This window comes from Oncorhynchus kisutch, linkage group LG8, assembly GCF_002021735.2.
Source record: "Oncorhynchus kisutch isolate 150728-3 linkage group LG8, Okis_V2, whole genome shotgun sequence".
NCBI lineage: Eukaryota > Metazoa > Chordata > Actinopteri > Salmoniformes > Salmonidae > Oncorhynchus > Oncorhynchus kisutch.
The window spans coordinates 6595399-6616498 of record NC_034181.2 but is presented as its reverse complement, the minus strand read 5'-3'; the positions used below and the strand labels follow the sequence as shown (position 1 = coordinate 6616498).

At 45.9% G+C, this 21100-nt stretch overlaps 1 protein-coding gene across 3 annotated transcripts; it reads left to right on the top strand.

Annotated features, from left to right (window-relative positions):
- Window positions 1-1779: 1779 nt before the first annotated feature.
- Window positions 1780-20636, top strand: LOC109896223 (progestin and adipoQ receptor family member 3). Of its 3 annotated transcripts, XR_004210728.1 has the most exons (8): window positions 1780-1959; window positions 4067-4304; window positions 4707-4869; window positions 6801-6956; window positions 14357-14554; window positions 14844-14934; window positions 15411-19786; window positions 19827-20636. XR_004210728.1 is itself a non-coding variant. In XM_031829608.1 (7 exons), exons 1-7 carry the CDS (start codon window positions 1896-1898, stop codon window positions 15551-15553), a joined length of 1050 nt encoding a protein of 349 aa, XP_031685468.1. In that variant the 5' UTR covers window positions 1780-1895; the 3' UTR covers window positions 15554-20636. The 3 variants fall into 3 exon arrangements, 2 of the variants coding, with proteins under 2 accessions (XP_031685468.1, XP_031685467.1); XM_031829608.1 differs by having other exon boundaries at window positions 4070-4304; window positions 15411-20636; XM_031829607.1 differs by having other exon boundaries at window positions 15411-20636.
- Window positions 20637-21100: the final 464 nt, after the last annotated feature.

The window sequence follows — 21100 nt, the reverse complement described above, 5'->3', positions numbered from 1 at the left end:
TAGCTACTCTCATGTTCCATTACTAGCTACTCTCATGTTATATTACTAGCTACTCTCATGTTCCATTACTAGCTACTCTCATGTTCCATTACTAGCTACTCTCATGTTATATTACTAGCTACTCTCATGTTCCATTACTAGCTACTCTCATGTTCCATTACTAGCTACTCTCATGTTCCATTACTAGCTACTCTCATGTTCCATTACTAGCTACCTCATTCCATACTAGCTACTCTCATGTTATATTACTAGCTACTCTCATGTTCCATTACTAGCTACTCTCATGTTCCATTACTAGCTACTCTCATGTTCCATTACTAGCTAAACAGGTTACAGAGAGCAAGAAACATCTAGGCCAAGGTGTACCAGAGATGATTTGGTATTTTAGGATTTATGCCGTCTGGTCTCATAGACGAGACGTAAATCTGAGAATCTAAAACATACCATACGGTTTGGCAAATTAGTAACATATTGTACATTTTGCAAATTCATAACACATTCTACATTTTGCAAATTCATATACAAGACGAATAGTAATTTGTAACATATCATGCGAAATGGGCGATGGACAAATTAATATATGCCATAAGAAATGTAATATGACATACTAATTGGACTGTTTCAGATTAACATACAGAATAATACAAAATTCTCTGAGACCAGGTTGGATTATGGCACTAGGTTTACTTTCTGAACATTGACATAGCATGCATTATTATCTTGGCATAGCAGTTGACAGTTAGTGGAGATGCTGAGAGGTACATTAGTAGTGCTAATGAAGAACACACACTCCCACAAAGGAATTAACTGACTGGGTGTAATGTAAGGACGGGATGGAGGAGGAGGAGGAGAGGAGGGTGACAATGTGTGATTCTGCGCCTGCGGGGTCCTACTGTACAGCAGCAGGGCCATAGCTCACACCTGAAATGTCTGGAGAGAATTACAACGTCTCGATTGGAATGTGTGCCGACAACTGTGTGTCTGCAAACACTCCCCAAGAAAGATCACAAACTCAGTGAACTCACACCACCACAAATTAAGTCAAATAATGTCAACTGTAAGGTAGCATATGCCGAGTTGCCTTTTTGTATGCCATAGAGATAGATAGAGGACTCATCTTTGTATCTGTGCCATTATAGAGTCTGTGACAGCATGGGCAGCACCATAGAGTTCATCTCCATTTTGAAGTAATCCATTTTCTTCTTCACAACTGCCTGATCCCTCCTTATGACCCGGTTGGACACGACTCCAGCATGGACACCAGGACGGATCAGCCAATAAAGTTGGAAGTCCCACCCAGTTGAATACATTAACATTTTAGAAGACCTCAATGGAGCTGCCCATGTTATTTCAACCTTTTGGCCACTAGAGGCCTCTATCATTCCCTGTGTTCTAGGCCTGCCATCTTACGTTACCTTGAAGGTTAGAAAATCATATTTCTTTCTAGTTTATTTGTCCAAATATTATCGTATGCTAGAAAAATATGTATTGGCATCATCAATCAACATTTTATCAATGACTAAGGATGTTGAATTCAGATAACTGAATGATTGGCTCGATTATATTATATTCTATGCTCATTGATAGTCATTTAATGAGAATTAGACATGATAACTACAAGCTGTTTTATCATGTGAAAAGATAGGTCATGACGTATCTGCGGTCTGACTACAAAAAAAAGCAAACGCAAACCTGCACTGATTTCAGCACTACAGCGCAAATATTTATTTATTTAAATTTTTTCTTTTTACTCAGGCAACTCAAACGAACGAACTTTACTGGGTCCATCGCTGATGACGTCAGAGGGACGGATGATTTGGAAGATGGAAACCTGTTTGTGTTTTTGATGTGTCTACTTTTGTTGTCAACTAATCTCTATTACGAGATCCAAATAAATGTACAGTAATTCATACAAGAAATGTGTGAAGGGCTCTAACTACGCGTACACCAAACTGAAAGGTAAGCTCTGTTGATAAGATTTAGCCAGCTCTAAAGAGCAACAAATTCGCTAGCTTGCACCAGAGCTAGCTAGCTAGCTAGCTACTTAGTTATTGCCAAATGCGGTTTATTGTCTAGTTTGCTGTTTTATAAAGCTAACTGATGTACGTTATACATTGTACCAAACCATCACACCGTTGAATCATTCGCTAAATGAAGCAATACACATTGCTTTTTAATGGACTGATCAGTTATTAGCACAGATTAAAATTCTAACTAACTAACTTGCCGGTCAGGCAAGACGTGTCTTGTCGATACTTAAGGGTGTATCATCATCAAACTATCATTTTTAGCTATGTTCAATTCATTGTGTTTTAGTTCATTGTATGTTTTAAACTGTTGAATAACAAGGGGAATATAATCACGTATCCATATCAACAGCTGATAATATAGTGCCTTTCAGAAAGTATTCATACCCCTTGACTTATTACACCTTGTGTTGTTACAGCCTGAATTGAACATTGATTAAATGTTTTTTTTCTCTCTCACTCATCTACACACAATACAACATAATGACAACGTGAACTTGTTTTTAGACATTTTTGCAAATGTATTGAAAATGAAATCGAGAAATATCTCATTTACATAAGTATTCACACCCCTGAGTCAGTTAGAATGACCTTTGGCAACGATTACAGCTGCCTTTCTGGGTCTCTTAAGAGTTTTTCAAACTTTGTCAAGTTGATCATTGATAGACACCATTTTCAAGTCTCGCCTCAGATTTTCAAGTTGATTTTAAGTCAAAACTCTAACTAAACCACTCAAGAACATTCAATGGTGTCTTGTTAAGCAACTCCAGTGTACATTTGGCCTTATGTTTTAGGTTATTGTCCTGCTGAAAGGTGAATGTGTCTCCCAGTGTCTGTTGGAAAGCAGACTGAACCAGGTTTTCCTCTAGAATGTTGTCTGTGTTTAGCTGTATCCTGTTTCTTTTTATCCTGAAAAACTCCGTAGTCCGAAGACAAGCAAACCCATAAGATGATGCAGTCACCACCATCCTTAAAAAATATGAAGAGTGGTACTCAGTGATGTGTTGTATTTTCCCCAAACATAATGCTTTCTATTCAGGACAGAAAGATAATTTCTTTGCCATATTTTTGCAGTTTTACTTTAGTGCCTTGTTGCAAACAGGATGCATGTTTTGTAATATGTGTATTCTTTAGTCTTCCTTCTTTTCACTCTGTCATTTAGGTTAGTATTGTGGAATAACTACAATGTTGTTGATCCATCCTCAGTTTTCTCCAATCACAGCCATTAAACTCTGTAACTGTTTTAAAGTCACCATTGGCCTCATGGTGAAATCCCTGAGTGGTTTCCTTCCTCTCCGGCAACTAAGCTGGGAAGGACGCCTGTATCTTTGTAGTGACTGGCTGTATTGATACACCATTCAAAATGGAATTAATAACGTCACCGTGCTCAAAGTGATATTCAATGTCTGCTTTTTTTTTTTACCAATAGGTGCCCTTCTTTACGAGGCATTGGAAAACCTCCCTGGTCTTTGTGGTTGTATCTGTGTTTGAAATTCACTGCTCGACTGAGGGACCTTACAGATAATTGTGTGTGTTGGGTACAGAGATGAGGTAGTCATTCAAAAATCATGTGACTCCTGAACTTATTTAGGCCAAATGGGTTAAATACTTATTGACTCAAGATATTAATTTTGTCAAAATGTCTAAAAACAAAATTCCACATTGACGTTATGGGGTATTGTGTGTAGGCCAGTGACACAATCTAAATTTGATACATTTTTTAATTCAGGCTGTAACCCAACAAAATGTGGAAAAAGTCAAGTGGTATGAATGCTTTCTGAAGGCACTGTATCTCTCTCTTCAATTCCAAACTACTAGCTAGGACTAGTTGTCTAAATACCTGACTGATTTCTGACTTAAAATATCTCTGTCTCTCCCTCTCTCTCTGTCTCTCCCTCTCTGTGTATCTGTGTCTCTCTCTCTCTCTCTCTGTGTCTCTCTCTGTGTCTCTCTCCCTCTCTCTGTGTGTGTCTGTCTCTCTCTCTGTGTGTGTGTCTGTCTCTCTCTCTCTGTGTGTGTCTGTCTCCCCCCCCCCTCAGCAGATGACTGTGATACAGCGGTGACACCTAACCGTTCCTGTAGTTTCACCATGCCTCAGAAGCTGATGAAGAGTGCCCACTACATCGAGCTGGGGGGGAGATACCAGTACTGGCCCGTGCTGGTCCCCAGAGGGATAAGGCTGTACACATACGAACAGATCCCAGTGTTCCTGAGGGATAACCCTTACATCACAGATGGCTACAGAGCCTACCTGCCCTCCAGGCTATGCATCAAAAGGTGAGATTTAACATGCACAACTAAATAACAGATGCATGGAACTTGCTCTGTGCAGTATACAGATCTGGGCCACATTTAACTGTCAAATCCTTGATTCCTCTTGTCCTTGATTCTTCCATTCCTCACCTCTCTCTCTCATTGTAGGAGAGACTTCAAGAGGAGAGATCTTGGAGCCTCTCCTCCAATGAGAAAGAGGGTAAAATTGAGGAAACGAGGACGGAGGAATCAAGAATTTGACCGCTTGTACATTTTTCAGACAGATCCTACCTAGGCCTAACACTTATACCATGTGTCACTTCCTGTCGTCTGTTCATCCTGCCCAATGAGACGGCGTATATCTGTGTTTACTTCCTGTAGTCCTCTCTAAATGAGATGGCGAATATCTGTTTTTACTTCCTGTAGTCTGTTCATCCTGTCCAATGAGACAGTGAATATCTGGAGCCACCTGCTGGGCTTCCTGCTGTTCTTCACGCTGGGGATCTACGACATGGCGTCTGTGCTGCCTGCCACCAGGGCCTCCCGGGAGGACTATGTCATCTATTCCATAGGACTCTTCTGCTTCCAGGTGGGTACTATGCCATACCCGGTGGGGTGCTTACTATGCCATACCCAGTGGGGTGCTTACTATGCCATACCCGGTGGGGGTGCTTACTATGCCATACCCGGTGGGGTGCTTACTATACCATACCCGGTGGGGTGCTATTACTATGCCATACCCGGTGGGGTGCTTACTATGCCATACCCGGTGGGGTGCTATTACTATGCCATACCCGGTGTGGTGCTATTACTATGCCATACCCGGTGGGGTGCTATTACTATGCCATACCCGGTGGGGTGCTATTACTATGCCATACCCGGTGGGGTGCTATTACTATGCCATACCCGGTGGGGTGCTATTACTATGCCATACCCGGTGGGGTGCTATTACTATGCCATACCCGGTGGGTTGCTATTACTATGCCATACCCGGTGGGGTGCTATTACTATGCCATACCCGGTGGGGTGCTATTACTATGCCATACCCGGTGGGGTGCTATTACTATGCCATACCCGGTGGGGTGCTATTACTATGCCATACCCGGTGGGGTGCTATTACTATGCCATACCCGGTGGGGTGCTATTACTATGCCATACCCGGTGGGGTGCTATTACTATGCCATACCCGGTGGGGTGCTATTACTATGCCATACCCGGTGGGGTGCTATTACTATGCCATACCCGGTGGGGTGCTATTACTATGCCATACCCGGTGGGGTGCTATTACTATGCCATACCCGGTGGGGTGCTATTACTATGCCATACCCGGTGGGGTGCTATTACTATGCCATACCCGGTGGGGTGCTATTACTATGCCATACCCGGTGGGGTGCTATTACTATGCCATACCCGGTGGGGTGCTATTACTATGCCATACCCGGTGGGGTGCTATTACTATGCCATACCCGGTGGGGTGCTATTACTATGCCATACCCGGTGGGGTGCTATTACTATGCCATACCCGGTGGGGTGCTATTACTATGCCATACCCGGTGGGTGCTATTACTATGCCATACCCGGTGGGGTGCTATTACTATGCCATACCCGGTGGGGTGCTATTACTATGCCATACCCGGTGGGGTGCTTACTATGCCATACCCGGTGGGGTGCTTACTATGCCATACCCAGTGGGGTAGTGAGTGACACTATACTGCCCTACAAAATGGCACAATGGATGAATCTCAATTCTATTTTCTTGATTCGTGTCCTCAACTCATTGCAAGAGGAGGTCAGAGGAGAGGAACCTCATATTTTCTCCTCCAATTTGTTTTGAGAAGGAGATGAGGAGAGTACACAAGTAATCAAGGATATAGCCTACACCACTTCTCTGAGCGGTGACAGACACTCAATCTGATCAGCCAGTCCAACCAGATTCATGTTCTGAGTTCCCATGACCTTAGATGAGCCAAATTATGAGGAATGTAGCTTTCATTTAAAGCATTTATTCTCTGAAATAGGTTTGTTCTCTCTGTCCAGTTGTTGTGTTGTGCTCCTCCTAACATGGTCTCTGCTCAGTTCAGCTCTATGTTGTGCTCTGTGGGATACCACCTGTTCAGCTCTGTATGTTGTGCTCCTCCTAACATGGTCTCTGCTCAGTTCAGCTCTATGTTGTGCTCCTCCTAACATGGTCTCCTCTCCGTTCAGCTCTGTATGTTGTGCTCCTCCTAACATGGTCTCCTCTCTGTTCAGCTCTGTATGTTGTGCTCCTCCTAACATGGTCTCTGCTCAGTTCAGCTCTGTATGTTGTGCTCCTCCTAACATGGTCTCCTCTCCGTTCAGCTCTGTATGTTGTGCTCCTCCTAACATGGTCTCCTCTCTGTTCAGCTCTGTATGTTGTGCTCCTCCTAACATGGTCTCCTCTCTGTTCAGCTCTGTATGTTGTGCTCCTCCTAACATGGTCTCCTCTCTGTTCAGCTCTGTATGTTGTGCTCCTCCTAACATGGTCTCCTCTCTGTTCAGCTCTGTATGTTGTGCTCCGTGGGATACCACCTGTTCTGCTGTCACCGCTCAGAGAAGACCAGTCGTCGCTGGATGGCTCTGGACTACGCTGGCATCTCCATTGGCATCCTGGGCTGCTACGTACCTGGGGTCTTCTACGCATTCTACTGCAATAACGTATGTAACAAACTTCTAACCACGTCAAACGCTTTTCCTTGCTGTAACCTCACTTGACTTTCCCAGCTGTAGTTCAGTTTGCATGAAATCCCGACTTCCGGGACAGCTTGACATGTAAAGGGTTTTTGTGTACGATGTGAGGTGTAGTAGTGTTCGCGTGCTGTTAGTCGATGATGTGGATGGGTTTAGGTTTGATAGGAGTTGATGTAATCCATCCAGTGGGGATCGTTTACCTGGCCTGAACGGCACCCTCAGGCAACACGCGTTACCATGCTTCTGTTGAGGGGCAACACGCGTTACCATGCTTCTGTTGAGGGGCAACACGCGTTACCCTGCTTCTGTTGAGGGGCAACACGCGTTACCCTGCTTCTGTTGAGGGGCAACACGCGTTACCCTGCTTCTGTTGAGGGGCAACACGCGTTACCCTGCTTCTGTTGAGGGGCAACACGCGTTACCCTGCTTCTGTTGAGGGGCAACACGCGTTACCCTGCTTCTGTTGAGGGGCAACACGCGTTACCCTGCTTCTGTTGAGGGGCAACACGCGTTACCCTGCTTCTGTTGAGGGGCAACACGCGTTACCCTGCTTCTGTTGAGGGGCAACACGCGTTACCCTGCTTCTGTTGAGGGGCAACACGCGTTACCCTGCTTCTGTAGGGGGGCAACACGCGTTACCCTGCTTCTGTAGGGGGGGCAACACGCGTTACCCTGCTTCTGTAGGGGGGCAACACGCGTTACCCTGCTTCTGTTGAGGGGCAACACGCGTTACCCTGCTTCTGTAGGGGGGCAACACGCGCCACCCTGCTTCTGTAGGGGGGCAACACGCGCCACCCTGCTTCTGTAGGGGGGCAACACGCGTTACCCTGCTTCTGTAGGGGGGCAACACGCGTTACCCTGCTTCTGTAGGGGGGCAACACGCGTTACCCTGCTTCTGTAGGGGGGCAACACGCGTTACCCTGCTTCTGTAGGGGGGCAACACGCGTTACCCTGCTTCTGTAGGGGGGCAACACGCGTTACCCTGCTTCTGTAGGGGGGCAACACGCGTTACCCTGCTTCTGTAGGGGGGCAACACGCGTTACCCTGCTTCTGTAGGGGGGCAACACGCGTTACCCTGCTTCTGTAGGGGGGCAACACGCGTTACCCTGCTTCTGTAGGGGGGCAACACGCGTTACCCTGCTTCTGTAGGGGGGCAACACGCGTTACCCTGCTTCTGTAGGGGGGCAACACGCGTTACCCTGCTTCTGTAGGGGGGCAACACGCGTTACCCTGCTTCTGTACGGGGGCAACACGCGTTGCCCTGCTTCTGTAGGGGGGCAACACGCGTTACCCTGCTTCTGTAGGGGGGCAACACGCGTTACCCTGCTTCTGTAGGGGGGCATCATCGGCTGGTATCACTCTTCTGTTGGGGGGCATCATCGGCTGGTATCACTCTTCTGTTGGGGGGCATCATCGGCTGGTATCACTCTTCTGTTGGGGGGCATCATCGGCTGATATCACTCTTCTGTTGAGGGGAATCACTTGCACGGGAGAAATGGGGCAAGAGCTGCTGTTCTGAAAAAAGGGCAGAATTTCACTAGGAATGAAGACCCAAAGATTTCCTGGCACTGACCAGCTGGTCTAGTAGACTACGATTTTCTAGTCTGTATATAGCTACTGACCCTGGAACTGTCCCTGTATATAGCTACTGACCCTGGAACTGTACCTGTATATAGCTACTGACCCTGGAACTGTCTGTGTATAGCTACTGACCCTGGAACTGTCCCTGTAAATAGCTACTGACCCTGGAACTGTCTCTGTGTATAGCTACTGACCCTAAAACTGTCCCTGTAAATAGCTACTGACCCTGGAACTGTCCCTGTATATAGCTACTGACCCTGGAACTGTCCCTGTATATAGCTACTGACCCTGGAACTGTCCCTGTATATAGCTACTGACCCTGTATATAGCTACTGACCCTGGAACTGTCCCTGTAAATAGCTACTGACCCTGGAACTGTCTCTGTGTATAGCTACTGACCCTAAAACTGTCCCTGTAAATAGCTACTGACCCTGGAACTGTCCCTGTATATAGCTACTGACCCTGGAACTGTCCCTGTATATAGCTACTGACCCTGGAACTGACCCTGTATATAGCTACTGACCCTGTATATAGCTACTGACCCTGGAACTGTCCCTGTATATAGCTACTGACCCTGTATATAGCTACTGACCCTGGAACTGTCCCTGTATATAGCTACTGACCCTGGAACTGTCCCTGTATATAACTACTGACCCTGTATATAGCTACTGACCCTGGAACTGTCCCTGTAAATAGCTACTGACCCTGGAACTGTCTCTGTGTATAGCTACTGACCCTAAAACTGTCCCTGTAAATAGCTACTGACCCTGGAACTGTCCCTGTATATAGCTACTGACCCTGGAACTGTCCCTGTATATAGCTACTGACCCTGGAACTGACCCTGTATATAGCTACTGACCCTGTATATAGCTACTGACCCTGGAACTGTCCCTGTATATAGCTACTGACCCTGTATATAGCTACTGACCCTGGAACTGTCCCTGTATATAGCTACTGACCCTGGAACTGTCCCTGTATATAACTACTGACCCTGTATATAGCTACTGACCCTGGAACTGTCTCTGTGTATAGCTTACTTACTTCTTGCGTTCTTATTTCTCATGTGTTATATTATTACTGCATTTGTTGGGAAAGAGCCGACAAGAAAGTGTGTTTCACTAAACAGTCTGAAAAGTACTAACCCTGGGCTAGCTTCACTGACCTCGGGCTAGCGGGTTGGCTTCACTGACCTCGGGCTAGCGGGTTGGCTTCACTGACCTCGGGCTAGCGGGTTGGCTTCACTGACCTCGGGCTAGCGGGCTGGCTTCACTGACCTCGGGCTAGCGGGCTGGCCTGGTTATGTAAACCCATAACCATGCCTATTGAAGCTAGCGTCAATAACCTCGGGCTAGCGGGCTTGCTTCAATAATTCCGTAATTCCGTAATGGGTCAGCGGTCAAACGACCTCCACTCATCACTGTAAAACGCTCCCTGAAACACTTCTGCGAGCAGGCCTTTCTAATCGACCTGGCCGGGGTATCCTGGAAGGATATTGATCTCATCCCGTCAGTAGAGGATGCCTGGATATTTTTTAAAAATGCCTTCCTAACCATCTTAAATAAACATGCCCCATTCAAGAAATTTAGAACCAGGAACAGATATAGCCCTTGGTTCTCCCCAGACCTGACTGCCCTTAACCAACACAAAAACATCCTATGGCGTTCTGCATTAGCATCGAACAGCCCCCGTGATATGCAGCTGTTCAGGGAAGCTAGAAATCATTATACACAGGCAGTTAGAAAAGCCAAGGCTAGCTTTTTCAAGCAGAAATTTGCTTCCTGCAACACTAACTCAAAAAAGTTCTGGGACACTGTAAAGTCCATGGAGAATAAGAACACCTCCTCCCAGCTGCCCACTGCACTGAAGATGGGAAACACTGTCACCACTGATAAATCCACCATAATTGAGAATTTCAATAAGCATTTTTCTACGGCTGGCCATGCTTTCCACCTGGCTACTCCTACCCCGGACAACAGCACTGCACCCCCAACAGCAACTCGCCCAAGCCTTCCCCATTTCTCCTTCTCCCAAATCCATTCAGCTGATGTTCTGAAAGAGCTGCAAAATCTGGACCCCTACAAATCAGCCGGGCTAGACAATCTGGACCCTTTCTAAAATTATCTGCCGAAATTGTTGCCACCCCTATTACTAGCCTGTTCAACCTCTCTTTCGTGTCGTCTGAGATTCCCAAAGATTGGAAAGCAGCTGCGGTCATCCCCCTCTTCAAAGGGGGGGACATTCTTGACCCAAACTGCTACAGACCTATATCTATCCTACCGTGCCTTTCTAAGGTCTTCGAAAGCCAAGTCAACAAACAGATTACCGACCATTTCGAATCTCACCATACCTTCTCTGCTATGCAATCTGGTTTCAGAGCTGGTCATGGGTGCACCTCAGCCACGCTCAAGGTCCTAAACGATATCTTAACCGCCATCGATAAGAAACATTACTGTGCAGCCGTATTCATTGATCTGGCCAAGGCTTTCGACTCTGTCAATCACCACATCCTCATCGGCAGACTCGACAGCCTTGGTTTCTCAAATGATTGCCTCGCCTGGTTCACCAACTACTTCTCTGATAGAGTTCAGTGTGTCAAATCGGAGGGTCTGCTGTCCGGACCTCTGGCGGTCTCTATGGGGGTGCCACAGGGTTCAATTCTTGGACCGACTCTCTTCTCTGTATACATCAATGAGGTCGCTCTTGCTGCTGGTGAGTCCCTGATCCACCTCTACGCAGACGACACCATTCTGTATACTTCCGGCCCTTCTTTGGACACTGTGTTAACAACCCTCCAGGCAAGCTTCAATGCCATACAACTCTCCTTCCGTGGCCTCCAATTGCTCTTAAATACAAGTAAAACTAAATGCATGCTCTTCAACCGATCGCTACCTGCACCTACCCGCCTGTCCAACATCACTACTCTGGACGGCTCTGACTTAGAATACGTGGACAACTACAAATACTTAGGTGTCTGGTTAGACTGTAAACTCTCCTTCCAGACCCATATCAAACATCTCCAATCCAAAGTTAAATCTAGAATTGGCTTCCTATTTCGCAACAAAGCATCCTTCACTCATGCTGCCAAACATACCCTTGTAAAACTGACCATCCTACCAATCCTCGACTTTGGCGATGTCATTTACAAAATAGCCTCCAATACGCTACTCAACAAATTGGATGCAGTCTATCACAGTGCAATCCGTTTTATCACCAAAGCCCCATATACTACCCACCATTGCGACCTGTACGCTCTCGTTGGCTGGCCCTCGCTTCATACTCGTCGCCAAACCCACTGGCTCCATGTCATCTACAAGACCCTGCTAGGTAAAGTCCCCCCTTATCTCAGCTCGCTGGTCACCATAGCATCTCCCACCTGTAGCACACGCTCCAGCAGGTATATCTCTCTAGTCACCCCCAAAACCAATTCTTTCTTTGGCCGCCTCTCCTTCCAGTTCTCTGCTGCCAATGACTGGAACGAACTACAAAAATCTCTGAAACTGGAAACACTTATCTCCCTCACTAGCTTTAAGCACCAACTGTCAGAGCAGCTCACAGATTACTGCACCTGTACATAGCCCACCTATAATTTAGCCCAAACAACTACCTCTTTCCCAACTGTATTTAATTTTTATTTATTTATTTATTTTGCTCCTTTGCACCCCATTATTTTTTTATTTCTACTTTGCACATTCTTCCATTGCAAAACTACCATTCCAGTATTTTACTTGCTATATTGTATTTACTTTGCCATCATGGCCTTTTTTGCCTTTACCTCCCTTCTCACCTCATTTGCTCACATTGTATATAGACTTGTTTATACTGCATTATTGACTGTATGTTTGTTTTTACTCCATGTGTAACTCTGTGTCGTTTTATCTGTCGAACTGCTTTGCTTTATCTTGGCCAGGTCGCAGTTGTAAATGAGAACTTGTTCTCAACTTGCCTACCTGGTTAAATAAAGGTAAAATAAAAAAATAAATAAAAAATAACCTCGGGCTAGCGGGCTTGCTTCAATAACCTCGGGCTAACAGGCTTGCTTCATTTTCCATCCCTGCACCTTTGTTCTGAACAGTTCTGTTTGACTCCTTAAGGACTCTAGTGTATTAGTGGAGCCTGCTTTTACCATTTCTACATGGTGACCCTTGAAAAGAGTTCATTGAATGTATCACTTCAAATTCATTGTTCCCATCAAAAATAAATGTTTAATTTCATTGCTGCTCTGTACTGCTGAAAGAAAACCACTTAGACTTGGAAGTGTGGCCCAAGCATGTCCCATCAGTTCCTTCTCCAGCCACCCCTCACTTGTTTCTGGCAGCACAGCCAGTTAGCCCCCCCCCCCCCCCCCGCTTATTGGAAATGCTGGGTTATTGTGCCCCCCAGAACGCAGCTGAAATCTGCTCCAGTCAGAACCAGATGGCTGCGTTCATAGAGCGGTCCGTACCATATGACATTCACACATAGGGGAGACAACCATCTCCACTCCTCCCCTGCCTACCATGACTGAGGCTTCTCCACTCTGGGTGAATACTAAGCCGAGTCCCCGAGTTACTATTTTTAGTAATGTAACTCAAATACAATAAAGTCACGCTTTGTGGAATGGGTTTATGGGGAATGGAAAATACTTGGTGTATATCCCAGTAGTCCTGTGTGTTGTGTGAAAATGAAATCGCTGTGAATTTCACTCAAATTGGCAAGCTGAAGGTATCTGAATAAATGCTCTGGAAAAGTACAAAGTGCAAAAAAATGATATTTTTTTTTAAACACGTGAAGAATATATAGGTCTACTTAATTAACAGGTGCAACACATTTCATATCCTCAGACATTTGTGTCAGACATTGGGTGTATAAATATTTTCTACATTTTATTTAACTAGGCCAAGTCAGTTAAGATCTCACCCCTTATCTCAGCTCGCTGGTCACCATAGCAACACCCACCTGTAGCACCGCTCCAGCAGGTATATCTCTCTGGTCACCCCCAAAACCAATTCTTCCTTTGGCCGCCTCTCCTTCCAGTTCTCTGCTGCCAATGACTGGAACGAACTACAAAAATCTCTGAAACTGGAAACACTTATCTCCCTCACTAGCTTTAAGCACCAACTGTCAGAGCAGCTCACAGATTACTGCACCTGTACATAGCCCATCTATAATTTAGCCCAAACAACTACCTCTTTCCCTACTGTATTAATTTATTTTATTTAGCTCCTTTGCACCCCATTATTTCTATCTCTACTTTGCACATTCTTCCACTGCAAATCTACCATTCCAGTGTTTTACTTGCTATATTGTATTTACTTTGCCATCATGGCCTTATTTGCCTTTACCTCCCTTATCACCTCATTTGCTCACATCATATTTAGACTTGTTTATACTGTATTATTGACTGTATGTTTGTTTTACTCCATGTGTAACTCTGTCGTTGTATCTGTCGAACTGCTATGCTTTATCTTGGCCAGGTCGCAGTTGTAAATGAGAACTTGTTCTCAACTTGCCTACCTGGTTAAATAAAGGTGTTCTCAACTTGCCTACCTGGTTAAATAAAGGTGAAATAAAAAAGAACATTCTTATTTACAATGACGGCCAAACCCCGGACGATGCTGGGTTATTTGTGCGCCACCCAATCACGGCCGGTTGTGATACAGCCTGGATTCGAACCAGAGTCTGTAGTGACTTCTCTAGCACTGAGACCACTGTGCCACTCAGGAGCCCCCCCCCCTCCCCGAGCAAATTAATCAATTTCTATTGTAAAAAATTGACAATAATATCTGTTCTACTCCTTCTCATTTCAGTACTGGCGTCAGGTGTACCTGGTGACGGTGCTAGCTATGATCCTGGCGGTGTTCTTTGCCCAGATCCACCCCCACTACCTCAGCAAGCAGTGGCAGCGACTCCGCTCCGCTCTCTTCTGCAGCGTGGCCGGATACGGCCTCATCCCCACCGTACACTGGGTCTGGCTCAATGGGGGCTTCTCTTCAGACCTCGTACAGGTCAGATAACTAGTAACTGTCTCCAAAGGATTCTAAAACTTTAAGGGCTGGTTTCCCGGACACGGATTAAAGCCTCTCGTTCTGGACACCGTCACCTGCTCAGTGGAGGATCTGTGTTTTAGCCCAGGATAAGGCCTAAACTGTGTCTAGGAAACTAACCCTACAGGTCCTTTTTTTAAATGTCACTCCTTGAATCGTCTCCTAGCAACTATATATGATCGTCTCCTAGCAACTATATATGATCGTCCCCTAGCAACTATATATGATGTAATATTCTCCTTTTCTCCAGTCTTTTATTCCTCGTGTTCTGGGGATGTACGCGATCGCTGCCGTAGCCTTCCTCTTCTACGTCTCGAAGGTCCCCGAGCGCTACTTCCCAGGTACGCCGCTCACGACTTTTCACTTCTTTCTTTCACTCTACTTGCATCTTCTCGCCTCTCCCTGCATCTTCTCGCCTCTCCCTGCATCTTCTCGCCTCTCCCTGCATCCTCTCGCCTCTCCCTGCATCCCCTCGCCTCTCCCTGCATCCCCTCGCCTCTCCCTGCATCCCCTCGCCTCTCCCTGCATCCCCTCGCCTCTCCCTGCATCTTCTCGCCTCTCCCTGCATCCCCTCGCCTTTCCCTTTTTCTTGGAAAAAGATTTGGAGACGGTGTGAGTGGACTTTAGTCCGTCTCCTTTAGAATGGTTGAGATTTAATGCGAGGAGATGGGATGCAAGGAATCACAGATTTATTTTTATAGCCTAGATGACATTTAATTTCCCTTGTTGTTGTGGTGATGAACCTGGTTAGGAAACCATGCATTCTTTAATGTTGTTTGTAAACCCATCATAACCATGCCTTTGCGTCTTCCCTCAGGTCAGCTGAACTACCTGGGCTCCAGCCACCAGGTGTGGCATGTTCTGGTCATCGTGATGTTCTACTGGTGGCACCAGGCTGCCCTCTTCATCTTAACCCACCGCCACAGCCACCCCTGCCCAGACTACACTGTGCACACCTAGGACTACACAGACTACACTGTGCACACCTAGGACTGCCCAGACTACACTGTGCACACCTAGGGCTGCCCAGACTACACTGTGCACACCTAGGGCTGCCCAGACTACACTGTGCACACCTAGGGCTGTCCAGACTACACTGTGCACACCTAGGGCTGTCCAGACTACACTGTGCACACCTAGGGCTGTCCAGACTACACTGTGCACACCTAGGGCTGTCCAGACTACACTGTGCACACCTAGGGCTGTCCAGACTACACTGTGCACACCTAGGGCTGTCCAGAGTAAACTACCCCCAGGCAGACCATGACTAGGACTGCCCAGAGTAAACTACCCCCAGGCAGACCATGACTAGGGCTGCCCCCAGCGTGACTAGGGCTGCCCCCAGCGTGACTAGGGCTGCCCCCAGCGTGACTAGGGCTGCCCCCAGCGTGACTAGGGCTGCCCCCAGCGTGACTAGGGCTGCCCTGAGAGTTGACTAGGGCTAGCCCCCAGCGTGACTAGGGCTAGCCCCCAGCGTGACTAGGGCTAGCCCCCAGCGTGACTAGGGCTAGCCCCCAGCGTGACTAGGGCTAGCCCCCAGCGTGACTAGGGCTAGCCCCCAGCGTGACTAGGGCTGCCCCCAGCGTGACTAGGGCTAGCCCCCAGCGTGACTAGGGCTAGCCCCCAGCGTGACTAGGGCTAGCCCCCAGCGTGACTAGGGCTAGCCCCCAGCGTGACTAGGGCTAGCCCCCAGCGTGACTAGGGCTAGCCCCCAGCGTGACTAGGGCTAGCCCCCAGCGTGACTAGGGCTAGCCCCCAGCGTGACTAGGACTGCCCAGAGTAAACTACCCCCAGGCAGACCATGACTAGGACTGCCCCCAGCGTGACTAGGGCTGCCCCCAGCGTGACTAGGACTGTCCAGAGTAAACTACCCCCAGGCAGACCATGACTAGGACTGCCCCCAGCGTGACTAGGGCTGTCCAGAGTAAACTACCCCCAGGCAGACCATGACTAGGGCTGCCCCCAGCGTGACTAGGACTGCCCAGAGTAAACTACCCCCAGGCAGACCATGACTAGGGCTGCCCCCAGCGTGACTAGGGCTAGCCCCCAGCGTGACTAGGACTGCCCAGAGTAAACTACCCCCAGGCAGACCATGACTAGGACTGCGCCCAGCGTGACTAGGACTGTCCAGAGTAAACTACCCCCAGGCAGACCATGACTAGGGCTGCCCCCAGCGTGACTAGGGCTAGCCCCCAGCGTAAACTAGGGCTTCCCCCAGCGTAAACTAGGGCTGCCCCCAGAGTAAACTAGGGCTACCCCCCCAGCGTGACTAGGGCTGCCCCGAGTAAACTACCCCCAGGCAGACCATGACTAGGGCTGCCCCCAGCGTAAACTAGGGCTGCCCCCAGAGTAAACTAGGGCTACCCCCCCAGCGTGACTAGGGCTGCCCCGAGTAAACTACCCCCAGGCAGACCATGACTAGGGCTGCCCCCAGCGTGACTAGGGCTAGCCCCCAGCGTAACAGAGTAGGCCTCGTCCCCAGCGTAACAGAGTAGGCCTCGTCCAGGCCCATCACTGGGCTCGAACCTGGACCCTTCTGCACAACACTCACAAAGCAACGTGTACCCGTCACAAATAACTACTTCAAAGACTGCTGCTACAGAGACCGATGTACGGAGCCAGAATAAGCTTCTGCCACCATGGAGCGGCCATGACAGAGACAGAGCAAGGCAGCACCAACCACAAGTCAAATCCCACCCAGTCAACCATTAGAAATGCTTTAGATAATATATTCCATTTGGTAGATGCTATTATGAAATGCTCCGGTGTCTGCAGGATCTTTTAGGTATAGTGGGATGTTGTCACACTACATTGACCAGGCGCATAGACTCGGCCTGAAAGCTGGCATTGGGAACAACAATACGATACGCTACTCCCGAGACTAATTCTACTTAGCTTAGCTGTTTGTAGCCGGAGCATCAAGAGAGCGGGTATACTACTGCAGCCGTGTTTACTCCAGGCCTAGTACTGGTCCCCCTTTTCCAAACTGCTGCTACAGGAACACACCTAAAGCACTCGCAAGGTCCTTCCTGTTTCTCTGAACAACATCCTGTTAACCGTTCATATAGATGTGATTGTACTGTGGTATATATATATATATTTTTTTTTTTTGCGTGAACAGTGTTTTGTAGTCTGTTAATGAAGTGCTTATACTGATCATGTACCAGGTAGCACTTCTGATATATATATTTTAAAATGTTCTTGTTTTTAGTAACGAAGAGACTTTTATATGGACAGCATCAGTATTCATTGATGGTATAACACTAATGAGGTATGTGAAGAAATGTGACACCTTGGCTGTGATTTAAAAGCTGTTTGGAATCAAACCGAAGATACGGGGGGAGCTTCTATTGGCTGAAGTGGTTCCCGCTGAATGTACTCAGACCCCCCTGCCTTTATTCCACGTGATGTGTTAAAGCCTGAAATATATCTAATTCATTTTGAATGCTGTCACCCATCTACACACAATACAAAAGTAGCTAATTTTACAGAAATATTCAACCCCCTGAGTCAATACATGTTAGAATCACTTTTTGGAAGCGATTACAACTGTTGAGTCTTTCTGGGTGAGTCTCTTAAGAGCTTTGCAAATCATTTTTTAACAAATTCTTTAAGCTCTGTCAAGTTGGTTTTTCATCATTGCTAGACAGCCATGTTCAAGTCTTGCCATGGATTTTAATGCTGATTTAAGTCCAAACTAACTCGGCCACTCAGGAACATTCAATGTCGTCTTGGTAAGCAACTCCAGTGTATATTTGGCCTTGTGTTTTAGGTTATTGTCCTGCTGAAAGGTGAAAGTGTCTCCCAGAAAGTAGACGGAACCAGGTTTTCCTCTAGGATTTTGTCTGTGTTTAGCTATATCCTGTTTATTTTTATCCTAAAAAAAAAACTGCCTAGCCCTTGCCAATGACAAACATACCCATAACATGATGCAGCCACCACCATGCTTGGACATATGAAGCGTGGTACTTGGTGATGTTGTTTGCTCCAAACATAACGCTTTGTTTTCAGGACAAAGTTAATTTCTTTGCCACATTTTTTTGGTGCCGTTTTGCTTTAGTGCCTTGTTGCAAACAGGATGCATGTTTTGGAATATTTTTATTCTGTACAGGCTTCCTTTTCACACTGTCAATTAGGTTAGTATTGTAGAGTAACTACAATGTTGTTGATCCATCCTCAGTTTTCTATCATAGTAAAATCCCTGAGTGGTTTCCTTCCTCACCGGTAGCTAACCTAGGAAGGACACCTGTATCTTTGCAGTGACTTGTGTATTAATACACCATCCAAAGTGTAATTAATAACTTCAACATGCTCAAAGGGATATTCAAAGTTTTTTTTTTTACCCATCTACTAGGTTCCCTTCTTTACGAGACATTGGAAAACCTCCCTGGTCTGTGTGGTTCGACCTGTTTGAAATTCACTGCCTGACTGAGGGACCTTGCATGTGTGGGGTAGTCATAAAAAAAAAATTGAACACAATTATTGCACACAGAGTCCGTGCAACTTATGACATGTTAAGCAAATTTGTACTCCTGAACTTATTTAGGCTTTCCCTAACAAAGGGGTTGAATACTTATTGATATTATATATATATACTTTTATTGACTCAAGACATTTCCACTTTTCATGTTTTGTAGAAATTTTCAAAAACATTAATTCAATATTATGAGGGTGACACAATCTCAATTGTATTCATTTTAAATTCAGGCTGTAACACAAACAAAACGTGTAAATAGTCAAAGGGGTGTGAATGCATTGTATCGATCTTTCCTTATGAATCTAGGCCTAATTAGACCTAGATAAGTGAAATAAAAAAATAAACAAGTATTTAAGAATCTCTTTTTTTTGAATGTGTGCGCTCCTTTTTTTAACTTGGCTATTTATATGTTGTTGTCATTGACAACCGTACTGTAGCCCTTTTGTCATCGTTTTATGCATTGATTTTGTTTGGGATAGTCACTGACTTGTGAACGCATTACACTGTGCAGCATTGTAGCAAATGACACTTAGGTCTAACTATCAGTAGGAATATGTATAATCATATGCTGTTCAGCGAGTTGAACCTGCAGATCTGTTGTTCTGGAGTACAGGCTAACGAAACAATGCTCATATGAAGTGCTAATTGACTGTGTTGTCTTTTTTTTTTCTTGATCTGTTAAGACTGCTGGGACCGTGTTAGTGTTAAAGCTACAGGTGACATAGACCCTGTCTGCCTTAGAGGATAAAGCTACAGGTGACATAGACCCTGTCTGCCTTAGAGGATAAAGCTACAGGTGACATAGACCCTGTCTGCCTTAGAGGATAAAGCTACAGGTGACATAGACCCTGTCTGCCTTAGAGGATAAAGCTACAGGTGACATAGACCCTGTCTGCCTTAGAGGATAAAGCTACAGGTGACATAGACCCTGTCTGCCTTAGAGGATAAAGCTACAGGTGACATAGACCCTGTCTGCCTTAGAGGATAAAGCTACAGGTGACATAGACCCTGTCTGCCTTAGAGGATAAAGCTACAGGTGACATAGACCCTGTCTGCCTTAGAGGATAAAGCTACAGGTGACATAGACCCTGTCTGCCTTAGAGGATAAAGCTACAGTCATGTCTTTAGTTGTATGCCTGTTATTTCTATTGAAGACCCTTCTAGGGTTATGTGCAATGACAATGTTTTGTAAATGTGTCATATTTAACCTTTTAAAGTTGTAGAATGACAAGCTTGTATTTTTCTCAATATTTATAAATGCTACAGTACTACCCTTGAGCAGGTTCATACATGCGATGGTTGTCTGTTGGCACACAGGGTTCTGGGCGTGTAATGATAAAGCATCTCTGAGTAGGACTGCTGGATCTCGGATCAAGTCTCACTGGTCCATGTAATATTCATTGTAATCTAAAACTGATCCTAGATCAGTAATCCTACTCTGAAACGCTGTAAGAATACAGGCCCTTGTGTTGGAAGTGTCTAAAAATCAATTTTGCCGTAGGTCTTACTTTCTATGGTTTTGTACATTAACTCCCAAGTTGTGGTAATAAAATACATATTGGATAACAGAAGGCTCTAAATGCTACATGACTTAAGGCCAGTTTAATCTTAATACAAAAAAATAGTTAATTGCATTAGACAACAAAATTATGGCAAAATAAATATTAACCATAGGCAACTCCCAGCTGTTGTAAGTAGGTACAGTGGGGCAAAAAAGTATTTAGTCAGCCACCAATTGTGCAAGTTCTCCCACTTAAAGATGAGAGAGGCCTATAATTTTCATCATCGGTACACTTCAACTATGACAGACAAAATCCCAGAAAATCACATTGTAGGATTTTTTTAAATGAATTTATTTGCAAATTATGGTGGAAAATAAGTATTTCAATAACAAAAGTTTATCTCAATACTTTGTTATTGTCATTGCCAACAAAGGGTATGAGGTAAATCTTCACAAGGTTTTCACACTGTTGCTGGTATTTTGGCCCATTCCTCTATGCAGATCTCCTCTAGAGCAGTGATGTTTTGGG